This window comes from Lissotriton vulgaris, chromosome 6, assembly GCF_964263255.1.
Source record: "Lissotriton vulgaris chromosome 6, aLisVul1.2, whole genome shotgun sequence".
NCBI classification, from domain to species: Eukaryota; Metazoa; Chordata; class Amphibia; order Caudata; family Salamandridae; genus Lissotriton; species Lissotriton vulgaris.
Genome location: NC_141694.1, coordinates 873,052,207 through 873,066,249, shown reverse-complemented (window position 1 = coordinate 873,066,249; position 14,043 = coordinate 873,052,207). Strand labels below are relative to the sequence as shown.

At 45.7% G+C, this 14,043-nt stretch overlaps 1 protein-coding gene across 2 annotated transcripts in view; it reads right to left on the bottom strand.

Annotated features, from left to right (window-relative positions):
* LOC147708099 (uncharacterized) overlaps positions 1-14,043 on the bottom strand; it is a 958,668-nt gene that overhangs the window by 906,244 nt on the left and 38,381 nt on the right. Inside the window, exon 2 of one of the 2 annotated variants that reach the window (XM_086926871.1) lies at positions 2,754-2,857. In XM_086926871.1, coding sequence (XP_086782997.1) covers positions 2,754-2,832 — 79 coding nt within the window. In that variant the 5' untranslated portion in view covers positions 2,833-2,857. Of the gene's footprint in view, positions 1-2,673; positions 2,858-14,043 lie in introns of both variants that reach the window. The other variant, XM_086926872.1, reaches the window with a different exon arrangement.

The following is a 14,043-nucleotide window of genomic DNA, read 5'->3' as shown; positions in this document are numbered from 1 at the left end:
CTCACACTTTCATGCCATTTGGGGGGGCTTAGCGTGCCAGATTTTGAATTGTATTATAGGGTGGCGCAGGGAGCTCACCTCCATGCTTGGATCCATGGTGAAGCAGACGTAAGTGAATGTCAAAATTTCTCAAAAAACGACCATATATACGAGTAAACTAGAGCACATGTGCACAGTCTTTCACTCAATATATTGTTACTTGAGTTTTAAATTACAGCACTCATTTACAACATTTTTTGATATAAAAAAACATGAATGTAGTGCCTTTTCATTTTTGGCAGTAGTTAGATTGGTTACGTTTTACTCACCTTGGGGGAGGTATCTAATACAATAAGGAAACTCGCAGTCGGCAAGGCTCCGGGTGTCGATAAACTTCCCGGGGACCTTTTTAGGCATCAACCAGGGATTTGGGGACCCTACTTGCTTATTCTGTTTAATGCAGTCTTGAGAGGAATGGAGGTTCCCTGTACTTGGCTGGGAGCGGAGATAGTCCCGATCTATAAGAAGGGTTCTCCTCTGTTCCCAGCCAACTACAGGCCCATCAGTCTGATTGACGTCCCGCAAAAAATCTTTGCGCGGCTTGTCTTGGATCATCTGCTGGCTTGGATGGAGGAACATGAAGTGTTAAGTCCCTTACAGGCGGGCTTTTGGAGGAATACGTCCACCATGGATCATATCTTTCGCCTGATCCTTCTGTACTGGAAAACGGTAAAGATCGAGGGTGGCAGCCTCTACATGGTGTTCGTGGACCTGCTGTCCGCGTTCGACCTAGTACTACGGGGGAAATTGTGGGGGGTTCTCCAGGATTTGGGAGTTGCACCTCAAATATTGAACGTGCTGATGAGGCTACACGTGGGGAATTTTGCCCAGGTCAGATGTGGGAGAAATGGGGCACTGTCACCAAGGTCCCCAGTCGCCAGAGGGGTGAGACAGGGCTGTGTTCTGGCACCGACCCTGTTTTGCCTCTACGTTAATGGCGTAATTTCACATCTGGATAGTGTCCCCAATAATGACGAACACAGGCTGGCTGGCAGGAGGGTGCCGGCGACTATGTTCGCCGTTGACACCCTCCTGCTCTCCAAGTCCCCGATGGGGATCAAACAAATATTGGACGGCTTTGGGGACTTTTGTCGGTGCCGTGGCCTTGAGATAAACGCTGACAAAACTAAATTTATGATTTTTAATCCTCCGGCATCTACTAGACCTAATCCGACTATGGGTAGTGTGAGGCTGGAAAGGGTTACGACATTCCAGTACCTTGGGGTTACGCTCCATGAAAATCGATCCTGGCGACCCCAACAAGTCAAATCTGAATTGAAACCATCACAGTTGGCGGGCGGTATTTCCAAAGTCTCAAATTCATTGACATTCAAGCCAGTAAGCCCAGCCCTGGAGATTTATAAGACTCAAGCAAGGGTTGCAGCTCTCTATGGCAGTGAGCTTTGGGCCCACTCATCTGGGTCAGATATTGCCAAGATAGAAGCAAAATTCATTAGAAGGTTGCTGACACTTCCCCAAAGCACCCTGCTACTACCCTTAAGGCTAGATCTGGGTCTGTCCCCAATTCAAGAAGAGGTCTAGCATTAAAGCCACTCAGGTTTTGGCGTAGACTATGGGTAACGACAGTCCTGCTTAATTATAGACAAGAGCTGAAGCAGATATTAAGCTACAGTGGTGCATGCAAAATTCCCTGGCTGTTGTTTGTAAAACGTGAATTTTTAAGTCTAGGTTTGCCTGATATGTGGAACAATCTGGAAAGGGGCTATTCAGACGTATCACGTAAAGCTCTTACCAGGATTTTCAGGGAAAAATAACTGAACTCTGTTGTTTGCTCCACTAACCTTGGCACCCTGACTAATTATTTTTTAGCTTTCAAAAATTCTTACCTCTTTGAGGATTTAATGGATGTTGTTTTCCCGATTTTAGCAAGGAAACTTTTTTTCAATGGAGATATGGGACCCTACCACTCAAAGGTTTTACTAGCAAATGGTCAGCCTCTACTAATAAGTCTTGTCCTGGATGTAGCTGTGACAGAGAGGATGAACTTCATGTACTTTTCTTCTGCCCAGCCTATACTAAATCCAGGAAGTACTGGCTGATACCACTTTGCAGAAACTTAGGTTTCAAAAAATGTTTACATGCTTTTAGAATTCTTAAGACGGACAAAGCAAGTTCCACCGTATATGCACTTTCTAAGTACTTGCTAGCTATGTGGCTTAAACGATCCCAATTAATTGATATTGAATCCTAAGGTTTAAAGCACTTGGAATTCTCATGTTTCTTTTTACTGTACTATGCTTAACATGTGTATAATGAATTCTATGGTGTTTATACGAATGAACTCTATATTTTATCTTTTTTATCAATGTTTACCTTGTATCTTTTATGGCCTCAATGACCGAAATAAAGAATTTTTGAATTTGGTGACGTTTTACGCATTAAATATTTTGTGTACAATTTTACATTATCACTTCCTTATCTTTTAGACATGCCTAAGTATATGTGACATTAAAAAAAACTGATAACATGTTTGTGTTTGCATTCAATGGACATTTTTATGATGGAATATGAAAGTTTGATGTAAAGGTGTGCTGTATTCTTGTGATGGATGTAAAATGTAACTTGTCTTGGCACAAATCAATCAATCAGGGCATTTTAAAGTGCACTACTCACCCGTGAGGGTCTCAAGGCGCTGCGGGGGAGGGAGTGGTGCCGCTCGGTATTAGCAGAAAAGCCAGGTCTTTAGACTCTACCTGAAGGTGTGCAGGGTGGGGGAGCGTCTGACGTAGACAGGGAGTTGGCCTTGGCAGCGAATGACAGTTGAAGTTTCATAAACGTCTCCTTCACGCCACATGAACTAAATTAAAATAAAGCAAAAAAAGGTTAGTCACCGCTCGCTATTTCATTGTACACAACTCCCTCCAGGGCTATAACTTAAAATAATGATATAGCAAACGGTACACTCAAGGCAACTGTAGCAATTAGGAAGATCCCGTTACTGTACAATGTATGCTTTATATATGAAACATATAACTCTTGCATTTGTTCAAACAACCACACGCAGCTGTGGATTTACTTAACTCTAAAAAAAAAAAAGAAAAGAAAAAAGCAACGACAATGTTTTAATCTGCCGCATTAGGTGGCACTTGTTTCATACTTTACCAACAATAGGACAGGTAACAGTAACCATAATATTAACAAAGAGTGCATAGATACGGGAAATACTCACAGTAGGCCATTTCAAGCTTATTCAGGGTTGTGCAACGCGTGTTTCACTGGAAAAGTAATACAATACTACCATTGAAGAGGGTATGTTGTCATGTCTACACAAATTACGGACGTCAATGGCAAAACTTGCCAAAATTATGTGGCTTAAAAGCATTTCATTGCCACAAAAAAGGGGCAAAATGACACATTGTTGGATGATTTAAGCATAATTTTAAAGCAGCCACACGTGCCACGAAATGAAACTCAAATAAACTACATATGTGCACGACTTAAAGTATATGGTTCCCAAATCAAAGTCTAATGTCTTTAATGCTGAGTACATTCACTTAAGATACATACGTCATAGTTACTTCAGTGACCGCTCTTTCCCGCAAACCAAGGCAGACTTTGGACTGTGTTGGCAAACTCCGACCTGCCTGGATGGCCACGCACTGAATACCGAAATGTGTTAATGGCAGGACCGGACAGGCCTTTTATTCAATGCTTAATTTGTAAATAAATATGTGCCAGGGCTCTCGTCAGGGGACCAATGCAGCTTTCAATGATAACAACAACATGACTTTTAACCATCACACTACTGAGAGTGAGACAATTTCAACTATTCTAGGGCCCGGAGCTATACGATTGGCTTAGTTGGCAGGTAATAGTCATTTTAAATGTATATTTCATTAATAATTGACTATTGTTGTGGTCATCTCTAAATTAGCTTGTGGCAGACTATCACAAACGTTGGTGTTGACAATTAATTAAGTGCTAGTGCCGAGCACCAGAAACCACTGACTCAAATTAAGCACTGATTTTATTCCAGTAGCCATTTCCCCGGTGAGCTGGAGCCCTTGGAGGCCGATTTTCAAAGCCAAGGGCCAATCCTGGAGCATCTTTCATCCTACTCAGCTCCTCCATATTTACTGCAGCAGGCATGGGAGAGACTTCAAGAGAGAGTGAAAGAGAGAGAGGGGGAAGGTGTAGAGATAGAGATCAGAGAGAGAGCAGAGAGAATGGAGAAAAAGAGAGAGACAGAGAATGGATGGAAAGAGAGACTGCGCCTGAAAACGGGGTCTGCTTAAAGCATTATTGCAAGGTCTGCTTTTGGTTCCCCAGTCTGGTCCTGGTTGTTTATCCTTACTAATGGCAGATTGTGCACTAAGCAGATCTCAAATAAGAATAGCAGCAATACCTAGCATTCGTAAAGCCAATAAGTCTGTCTTTAATGTGCCATCACATCTAAACAAAGGTATCGAAAAATGCTGTATGTGTTACATGCACAAATGCAGCTTATTCTAACAAAGACAGCTCTGTTGGCCTTGCAAATACTGGGGAAAAGTAAACAAGCATTTACAATGCAATGGTCTCGGCATCATTAAAGGTAGAGCTATTGGCATTGCTCATGACATTTCTTTTTTTTTCTTTAAATCATAAATAAATGGCATTGTCATTTACATTGCCAATACACAGCACTCTGCACTCAACCCACACACCACTCTGCACCTCCACTCACTACTCTGCACACACTCACTACTCTGCACATGCACTCACTACTCTGCACACACTCACTACTCTGCACCTGCACTCACTACTCTGCACCTGCACTCACTACTCTGCACCTGCACTACTCTGCACCTGCCCTCACTACTCTGCACCTGCACTCACTACTCTGCACCTGCACTCACTACTCTGCACTCAACAGCACACACTACTCTGCACACACTCACACTCAACAGCACACACTACTCTGCACACACTCACACTCTGCACTCAACAGCACACACCACTCTGCACACACTCACACTCTGCACTCAACAGCACACACCACTCTGCACACACTCACTCTCTGTACTCAACAGCACACACCACTCTGCACCTGCACTCACACTCTGCACTCAACAGCACACACCACTCTGCACACACTCACACTCTGCACTCAACAGCACACACCACTCTGCACACACTCTCACACTGCACTCAACAGCACACACCACTCTGCACCTGCACTCGCAGCTCTGCACTCTGCACCTGCACTCACTACTTTGCACACACTCACACTCTGCACCTGCACTCACTACTCTGCACACACTCACACTCACACTCTGCACAACAGCACACACTACTCTGCACACACTCACACTCTGCACAACAGCACACACTACTCTGCACACACTCACACTCAGCACAACAGCACACACTACTCTGCACACACTCACACTCTGCACAACAGCACACACTACTCTGCACACACTCACACTTTGCACTCTCTACTCTGCACTCTCTACTCTGCACTCTCTACTCTGCACTCTGTACTCTGAATTAACGCCTCCCTGCAGGTAATGTACGTTTTCCCCATTTTGTTGCAAACAAAACCCTTCAAATGTCCTAGGAGGCAGCGCACTACAAAAATAATAATGGTGTGATTACAAGTGCGCATGCTTCCAAGGCACCCTACCAGCAGTGTGTCGCCCTGTTCGGCCTGAGGAGAGCCCTGCTATCTTATCGAGCCACTCACTCTGTCAGGTCTGTAAGAATGGTCCAGTTTTTCATATTTCCACTGTAGAAGACATAGTCCCAGTGAGCTCTGTGATAACTATGATTATATTAAAATGATAAACAGCACAGCGGTTTACCCGGCACAAAAAACGCATTTACAGGTCATTAAAAGAAATTCACTTCTGCTACAATTCATCCATATATTATCACAAAATTTAGATAGTCTGAGGAATGTTCATCGTTTTGAGCAATGTCTAACATTTCACCCCTTGAAACTCATTTTAGTGTTGTGGGAATCAACTGTGCAGCATAATAGGTGATCTCAGGTGCAGCGTTAACTTTACACATACAGTCCTAGGATTAGTGTTAGAGTGCTGGGGTGGGAGACCTGCCAATCTAAGTAATTGTATTCACTTTTACCACGTCTTACCTTATTTTGTTATTATGTAAGCACATATTACCTCAACCTGGCACACATCTAGCCAGCTACAAAGCTCTGATAGTTAATGAATATTTATTGGCTGGATAACTGCCATGAGTCTGTTTAATCTGCAAAAAACACACACTATTTGCAATGCTATACAAAAGCTCAAAGTTCAAACGTAAATAATAATGCAGGAACAAATTAGCATGGAATTTGTCTAAACAAAAGTGCAGAGGCTCAAAGTTTTCTTAGAGGCGTGTTGTTGCCAAATGCCGGGGTTGCCGATTAAGTTGATTCCACTTCAAGCAAGCCTTTTTTTACACCACCCTACACTCCCTGTCTCTTTATCTTAATCTTGCAGTATTTTCGCCAATGTTTCTCCCTTTGTCACCTTTTGCTTATCTTTCTCTTCATCCTTGTCTTCCACCTTTTCTGCCTTTCCAGCTTAGACCAACCAAAGTCTGACGATAAAAAATGCCCTGGTCTACAAAAATGAGCGTCTCTAGCCACCGGCTAAAATTAAGCACTGGGCGTCATGGTGTACAGTTCACAGAATACAGCAGCCAGCAAAAGAGTTTAAAACGCTGCATGTAACTTTTGAGACGAAGGAGAGCTGCGGGCAGAGGGAAGGGGGGGAGAGAGACAGAAACTCGGGATCAGGCTGGATGCTAATGCTAAGAAACAACGAGGAGCAGCAAGGAAACAGGGACATCTGGGTCAAAAGTCGGGAGCAGCAGCAAGGGAACAGGGACATCTGGGTCAAAAGTCCGGAGCAGCAAGGGAACAGGGACATCTGGGTCAAAAGTCCGGAGCAGCAAGGGAACAGGGACATCTGGGTCAAAAGTCGGCAAAATGGCAATATGCCCGGGGCGGATGCAGGGTTTCTGATTAGAAAGCCTGGGGGCAAAGAATCCCCCACACAAATACGAGCAATGCATACAGTTCACAGAATACAGCAGCCAGCATAAGAGTTTAAAACGCTGCATGTAACTTTTAGTCCGCCTTTCACTGCGCCAAGCTCGAGGTTGCACGCGCCAGCAAAGTGTCAACAAAACTCAGAGTGACGCCCCAAGATGCAATCACAACAGCACACTCTGAACTTACCCAGGGGATGGGACTTCAAACTCGCGTTCACCGCTGCGCCTCCGGGCTCGGACCCTGATCCGGGGCAGGCCAGGTCAGACCCTACCCTGGCTCGGGGGGCTTCTCTGCGTCCTGGGGCTGAGGTGTGTGCTCCATGGCGTCGCGACTGCTGGAGTGTCCTTCAGAGCTAAGTAGACGAGAGAGATGGGAGCTCCGTGGGGAGAGAGTGGGGGGAGGTGAGCAGCGGAAACGGGTGCGACGAGAGACGAAGGAGAGCTGCGGGCAGAGGGAAGGGGGGGTTGGGGAAGATAGACAGAAACTCGGGATCAGGCTGGATGCTAATGATAAGAAACAGCGAGGAGCAGCAAGGAAACAGGGACATCTGGGTCAAAAGTCGGGAACAGTGTCATGCGGGCCGCGTAGCTTCGCACGGCACGGACCTGAACGGTGGGGGGGTTGGCACGAGGAGCGCTTTGCGCGTGGCGGGCTCAAGCGCTGTTTGCAACGGCCGGGGTAGGCAGGAAAACGGCTCACCTTCACTGCGGTGCTGCTTTCAGGCTCGCGGGCGACTCGAGGAGGAGGCTCTCTGCACTTCAAGACTCGGCGGTGGACAGGCAACAATGGCGGCCAAAAGCTTCTGAAATTTTTTCAGATTGGGTGCGTGGTTTTGCTGTCCTGAGTGACGGACGACGTCACTGTCTAAAGAACAGCAAAACTTACGCCCCCAAATCCGAAAAAGACGGAGCTTCTTTTGAGGGACGGCTCTCTCCTCCTATGGCTGGCCTCCGTTTAGGAAGCCAGCCAATGGAGGAGAGAGGCGGGTTAAACCACACTACAAAGAAACATAAGATCTCCTACCGGAAGCTGGCAAGCCAGCATTTCCGGTCCGAGACTTAAAAAAGGACCGAGCTCTGTATATAATACATACAGTAGATAAAGTATTAAATGTGACTAACATTGTGCTGATTGAGTGTAGTTTGCAGGTATAAAATAGTGCCCGATTGATTTCAGTGAAAGCACTTGATAGAATGCGGAATAATACACCGAACAGGGAATAACATGCATAAGTTAAATATTTTATAACAATAGATTTATTTATTCTGTGCTGTAAGCCAGACATTAAAATGACTGTTATAGTTAGGACCATGTTTCCATAGGAAAAGTGTTTTTTGCACATAACTTTGACGCCATTTGACGAATCTCATGAAATTTTCCCCCAAAAGTTTGCCGGTGGGTCTTGTTGTGCATAGAAAGTTTCAGGGCGACTCATCAAATGGGAACCAAGAAAAAGGCGGGAACGGGGGGTTAAAAAAAGTATGTTTTCCATGTTAATTCCCACAGGCCTTTTGAACAGGACTACAGCCCAAACTGCTTGACGGAATCAACCAAATTTGGCAGAAAGCTAGATTCTATTCCGCAGGTCACACGTTTTTGGTGTAAATCCATTCAGTAGTCAGTAATTGTCAAGAACTTAAAGGAAATCCAAATTTGTATGTCTCTGGACGCAGATCCTACGAAGATTCGACAGTCAACGTGATGAAATTAGATTGGCTGCCAACACTTTAACCAAGAAGTGTTAGCAGCCATCTTGGGATTCAGCCTCAGCTGAGTCCCAGGAAAAATGTGGGAAAAAAATGGGGGCAGGGTAGTAATACAATGAACCCCCAGCCCTGGGGTCCTGCTGGGACCCCGCCAGGACAAAAAAGCACTTAAAACAAATGTTGCCACAAATCTGTGGCAAAAAATACCCCTAAAAAAACAAGCGCTGTCTCTCAGCCAGGTCCAGGGGGGGCATTTCTTTTTTTTAGAAGTTGGGGGGCACTCAGGCCCCCCTCCTTGGGCTGTTAAGAGCCCCAGGGACTGCCACCATCCTGAGGCTGTATTAAAATATTAGAGGGTGGCCACCCGGACCCCCATCCATTGGGCCCATTGAACCCTGTGGGTAACCACCTCTCCGGGGCTTTAATTATTAGATGGAGGGAGACTGCATGAATCCCCCTTCTGGGGCTCATTGAAGCCCAGAGGACCACCTCCTCCTGGGGAAAAAAAACGGATGAAAGGAGGGATGCTCGGACCTCCCCGAGCTACGGGGACCACTACCTCCCTAGGGTCTATAAAATATCTCAACCTGGGTGGAAGGTCACACAGCCCCTCTCGCAGTCCATATATGGTCCCGGAGACCACCACCTCCCTGGGGCCAGCCCTTGAACACAGAAGGAGGTTGTCTAGTGGCCCCCTTCCGGAAACCATTAATGGCCCTAGGGACCACCACCCACAGGGCTTGCACCTGCTATGTCCTCGGGTGCCCACCCCAGGACATAGCTGTTTGCTCTGACTTGGGCGGGATTTGGGACAGCTCCTGTCAAGTCAAAGCAAACACTAACTCCGCTCCTAGCAAGCAGGAGGTGTGAAACTGCTCCCAGTTGCTGGGAATAGAGATGCATGTTTTGCAGCTCCCTGTGTGTGAGAGCAATGCCTGCTCCTGCGGGAGGCGGGGAGCTGGTAGGTACTGTGGGGACATTCAGGCTCCCCCTGCGGTCCCCAGCGCTTCTGACTGGGTGCCCTGGGTCGACACAAAAGCACACAGCCTTTCAAGGCTGGGCCATGGGGAAGGGATCCCGGGGCTGAAATCGGCCCAGAGAGGGGGGCCGTGTGGCCCCCTCCACATTGACTTGCGGCCAGGCCCCGGGAATGGGATCCTGGGTCCAAAACTGGCCCGCAGAGGGAGACCACATGGCCTCTCTCTCCTTCAAATAATTAGGTGGGCCTCCAGCCCATCACAGTTCTATGCAAGGTCTTCCTGGCTGTTGCAAGGATTATAGACAGCTTACCTAATGCCCCCCCAGCACGTTTCCTGCAGATTTGGGTGTTGCATTCTTCATGCCGAGTACTATGATGAAATCTCCACCAAACAAATATGCACTTACTTCATATAGCTAAGAAGAAGTACCCTTGTAAGCTGGAGATTTTCCTCTTTGTTGTCTCGATGTCCTCTCAATAAGAGGATTCATGTTATCACAGATTTCTGGATAAAGACGCAGAAGGAACAATCACTTGCTGAAATGCACACCAGATCACTGGAGATATTTCATCATGGTTCATTACAGAGGTGTAGTGTAGAAAACATACAGGACATTTACCCAATGAGGTAGCAGTTTCTAATTAACCAGAAGAAAGTACTCCACTTGAATAGATATTTTATGTAAAACTGTGGACTCCTGTTGGCTAAAGGAGCAGGTGTGGTTCTGATGTGGCCCAGTCACTCACACAACAACTTACACACTGACACTTAAACACCCACTCACACACTGAGGCACTCACACACCCACTGACAGACCCATTCAGACACAGATACACCCACTCATACAAACACTCAAACACTCACGGACCCATTTACACACCCACTCACATGCTTACTCATCCACTTTCACACACTCTAATTGACCCAGTCATGCACCTACTCACGGACCCACTCAGATACCTATTCCCACTCACAGGCCCACTCTGAGACTCTCAGCCACTCACAGACCCATTCAGACACTCACACCGCCACTCACAGACCCATTCAGACATCTACACCTACTCACAGACCCACTCAGACACTCATGCACCCATTTACAGAACCCCTCATGTTCTCTAACACCCACACAAAAACCTGCTCAGAGACTCACACACTAACTCACAGACCCTCTAAGGGACTTACATACCCCCTCACAGATTCACTCAGAGACTGACATACTCACTCACAGACTCAAACACTCATGCACTCACTCACAGACTGACACACACTTGTGGAGGCACCAGCAAACCTACTCAGGCACTCTCTCAACCATTTACAGACCCACACAGACACTCAGTCATGCACCCACTCAAGACACTTAAGCACCCACTCAAGAGACCCATACAGCCACTCACACCCACAAAACCACTTACACCCCCAGTCACAGACCCATACAGCCACTCACACACCCAATCTCAAAGGTTACATGTTACAGTTTGGAAATCATTTTTTTTTAAACCTTCAAAATTCACGTAAAAAGCCAAATATTACAGGGACATTATAGTTAGGAATTAACATTAAAAATAACCTTATAAATTCACAGGAAAAAAACAAAAGTTACAGGGATATTATAGTCAGGAAATAGAATTAAAAAAACTTAGAAATTCACTGAAAAAACAAAGGTTACAGAGATGTCATAATTAGGCTCAGATTTCAGTCGAACAAAACCATAGAAATGTAGCAGTTGTAGTTAGCGCAAAAGTCTATAGGCCGTAATATGCTTGGCTCGACCGCCGTGGTCCTGCCAAGCATATTGGAAGTTTCCTCTCCACCAGGGTTTTCATGCCAGTTCCTGATCCATGGAAACCCTGGGGGAGAGGAAACAAAGGGGGCCCTGTGGCCCCCTGTGCTTCACATCTTGTGTATGCACACAGTGGGGCACAACATGTGCCCTCCCCATGTGCATTCACAGCAGTTCCTGGACGGCATAGACTTTCTAGCCCATGCCGTGTGGGAACAGTTCCCATTGCAGCGCCTATTTTTAAAGGCACTGCAGTGGGAACACCCAAACAATCCCTGCAGACCTGACGCTGCACCATTAAACTCATAATCAGGCCCGAAGTGATGTCTCTTTATGAGACAAAATTCCATATTTGAGAAATAAAAATGCTTATTAGGTCAGACACACTTCAACATTCACACTCTCAATGATACATTGAGGAACATGAGTATTTAGATGAAGGGATGGTTTGATATTAGGTAAACCTTTAGATTTATGATAAATCCTTTGCTTGCCCAATGTTCCTTCTACACTGCCTTCGTCTCTGCTACTGTGCTATGTTCTGAATTTCCTCATTATCTCTCCTGTGGACATTTGCAAGGGCCTCACTGTCATACATACTTATTAAACAATGACTCTCCCCATATTCCTCTTTTCCAACAGACCAGTGCCTCTGGGCCTGCTCGCAGTCTATTGTAGGGGTGCTTCTCACTGGTTGAAAGTGGACAGTGAAAATCAGGCACAAATTGGAATTTTATCTTTACAAAGTGCTGCATAAAACTTCCCCCTTAAAATCCTATACAATTATAGTCCAATGTTGCAAACTCAATAACGACCTTTCACTACAAAGGCAATGAAAGATATTCACCACATTGTCTAATGTCAAATACCATCACAACAAAGTTATGACCAAGGAACTAGAGAAATGTACTCCTCTACAAAAGCAAAAGAAAAATATCTTTCATGTCAAAATTACAACAAAACGGTTAGCGTTGAAAAAAAACTGGCATATTAAGGGGTAAGGTCTCTTAAGTACTGATGGACAGTGAGGTAGTAAATATTTATTTGTAGGAGGTAAACCCCTCATTTAGCTGAGGATTGGGCAGAATTTGTGCCTAGACAGGCGTTCGGAAATTGAATAAGTCTGGTCGTGTTAAGCGCCAAGTAACAAATGAAGTTCAAAAAGAAAGAAATGTTATGCAGCGCAAGAATAATGCCCAAGAGACAGTATTATGTTGGGACCAGTGCTTTAAATGGGCCAGTACTGTCCGGTACATCGTACCAGCACTTTTTTTATTTTGAGAGGGAGAGTACCGGCACTTCTCAAGAGAAATGCTATACTTTTAATTGGAGAGTACCTGCACTTCTCGGAAACAAGTAGGTACTCTGGTGCAGAATACCTTCAAGCACTGGTTGGGACATCTGATCTGTAGCTGGGTATAGGGCATATTTCCTACAAAAACAGGCATTAGGAAAGCCAATAGGTCTCCCCTTTTTGGATTTGCAATGGCATTTTGCAGATGCTTTTCAGCAATGACAAAAAGAAAAAAAATGTTTATTGTGGCTGATAAACAAAATATCCCAGTATGATGACATTTACATGCATCGTCGTGTATTTGTACATACGTCATGACCCTTTGGCCACTATGTGAAACCTGGGCCGATAATCGTGAACATTACATGCGCAGATGGTCCTTTTCTACGCGCACACAGGCCGCAGCCATTTTGATCGATTTTGTGTTCTGTTGCTCACCTCTGTTTCACCTGCACTCCCACAAGTATCTGTATAACCCTCTGACCGACGTGGTATGTGTGCTAAGGGCCATAATCTAGCGGACATGCCCACGTTTGATGTAAGCTTCGAAGGGACATTCTATTGCCGCCACAAACCTCTGCCCTCCTTGTTCCTCCCTATCCCTGTGCAGATAACCAAAGATTGTAGATACCAAAAGGTCCCGCACTAACCTGGTTTATTGCAGCCTGAAGAATGCACCTCTCGATGGACAATGGAACTTGTTTTTCTATCAACAATAAAAGACTTTAAACCCTGATCAGCCTCACATGCTCTCCACCCCGAGGCAAAGGCCAGCTGCCCAATAAGCATCACATGTCCGACTGTTTATGATTGGGAGGGTACGAACCAACTTGTCTGGAATGTATGGCATCTTGGCCGGGGCGGGGGGTACCAAGCTTACATGACACCGCTCATAAAGGTTGTATTGTCCAAACACTGTATAAAAGTGGCCTGTTGAAGTTGGAACACCTCCCTGAGAGACATCCCGGTGTCTGCAGTAGACGTGCTCCCCTCTAGAGAAATAAACCTTGTTCTTGCTTTCCAGTTGCCAGCGCTTGCCTAGTTATTTTCGTAGAATCGAAGGTGAATTAAAGGTGACAATCCAAGCAGCTTCGGGGGTCTCAAAGGGGGCTGCTTTTCCATAATTGGCGTCTCAAACGTGGGGCCCATCAGCGACTCGCCGGTCCAAGTAAGAGAGGTCTCAACGACGGAGTGAACAACTAACCGATTGGGGTGAACCTGCCTTGAGAGGA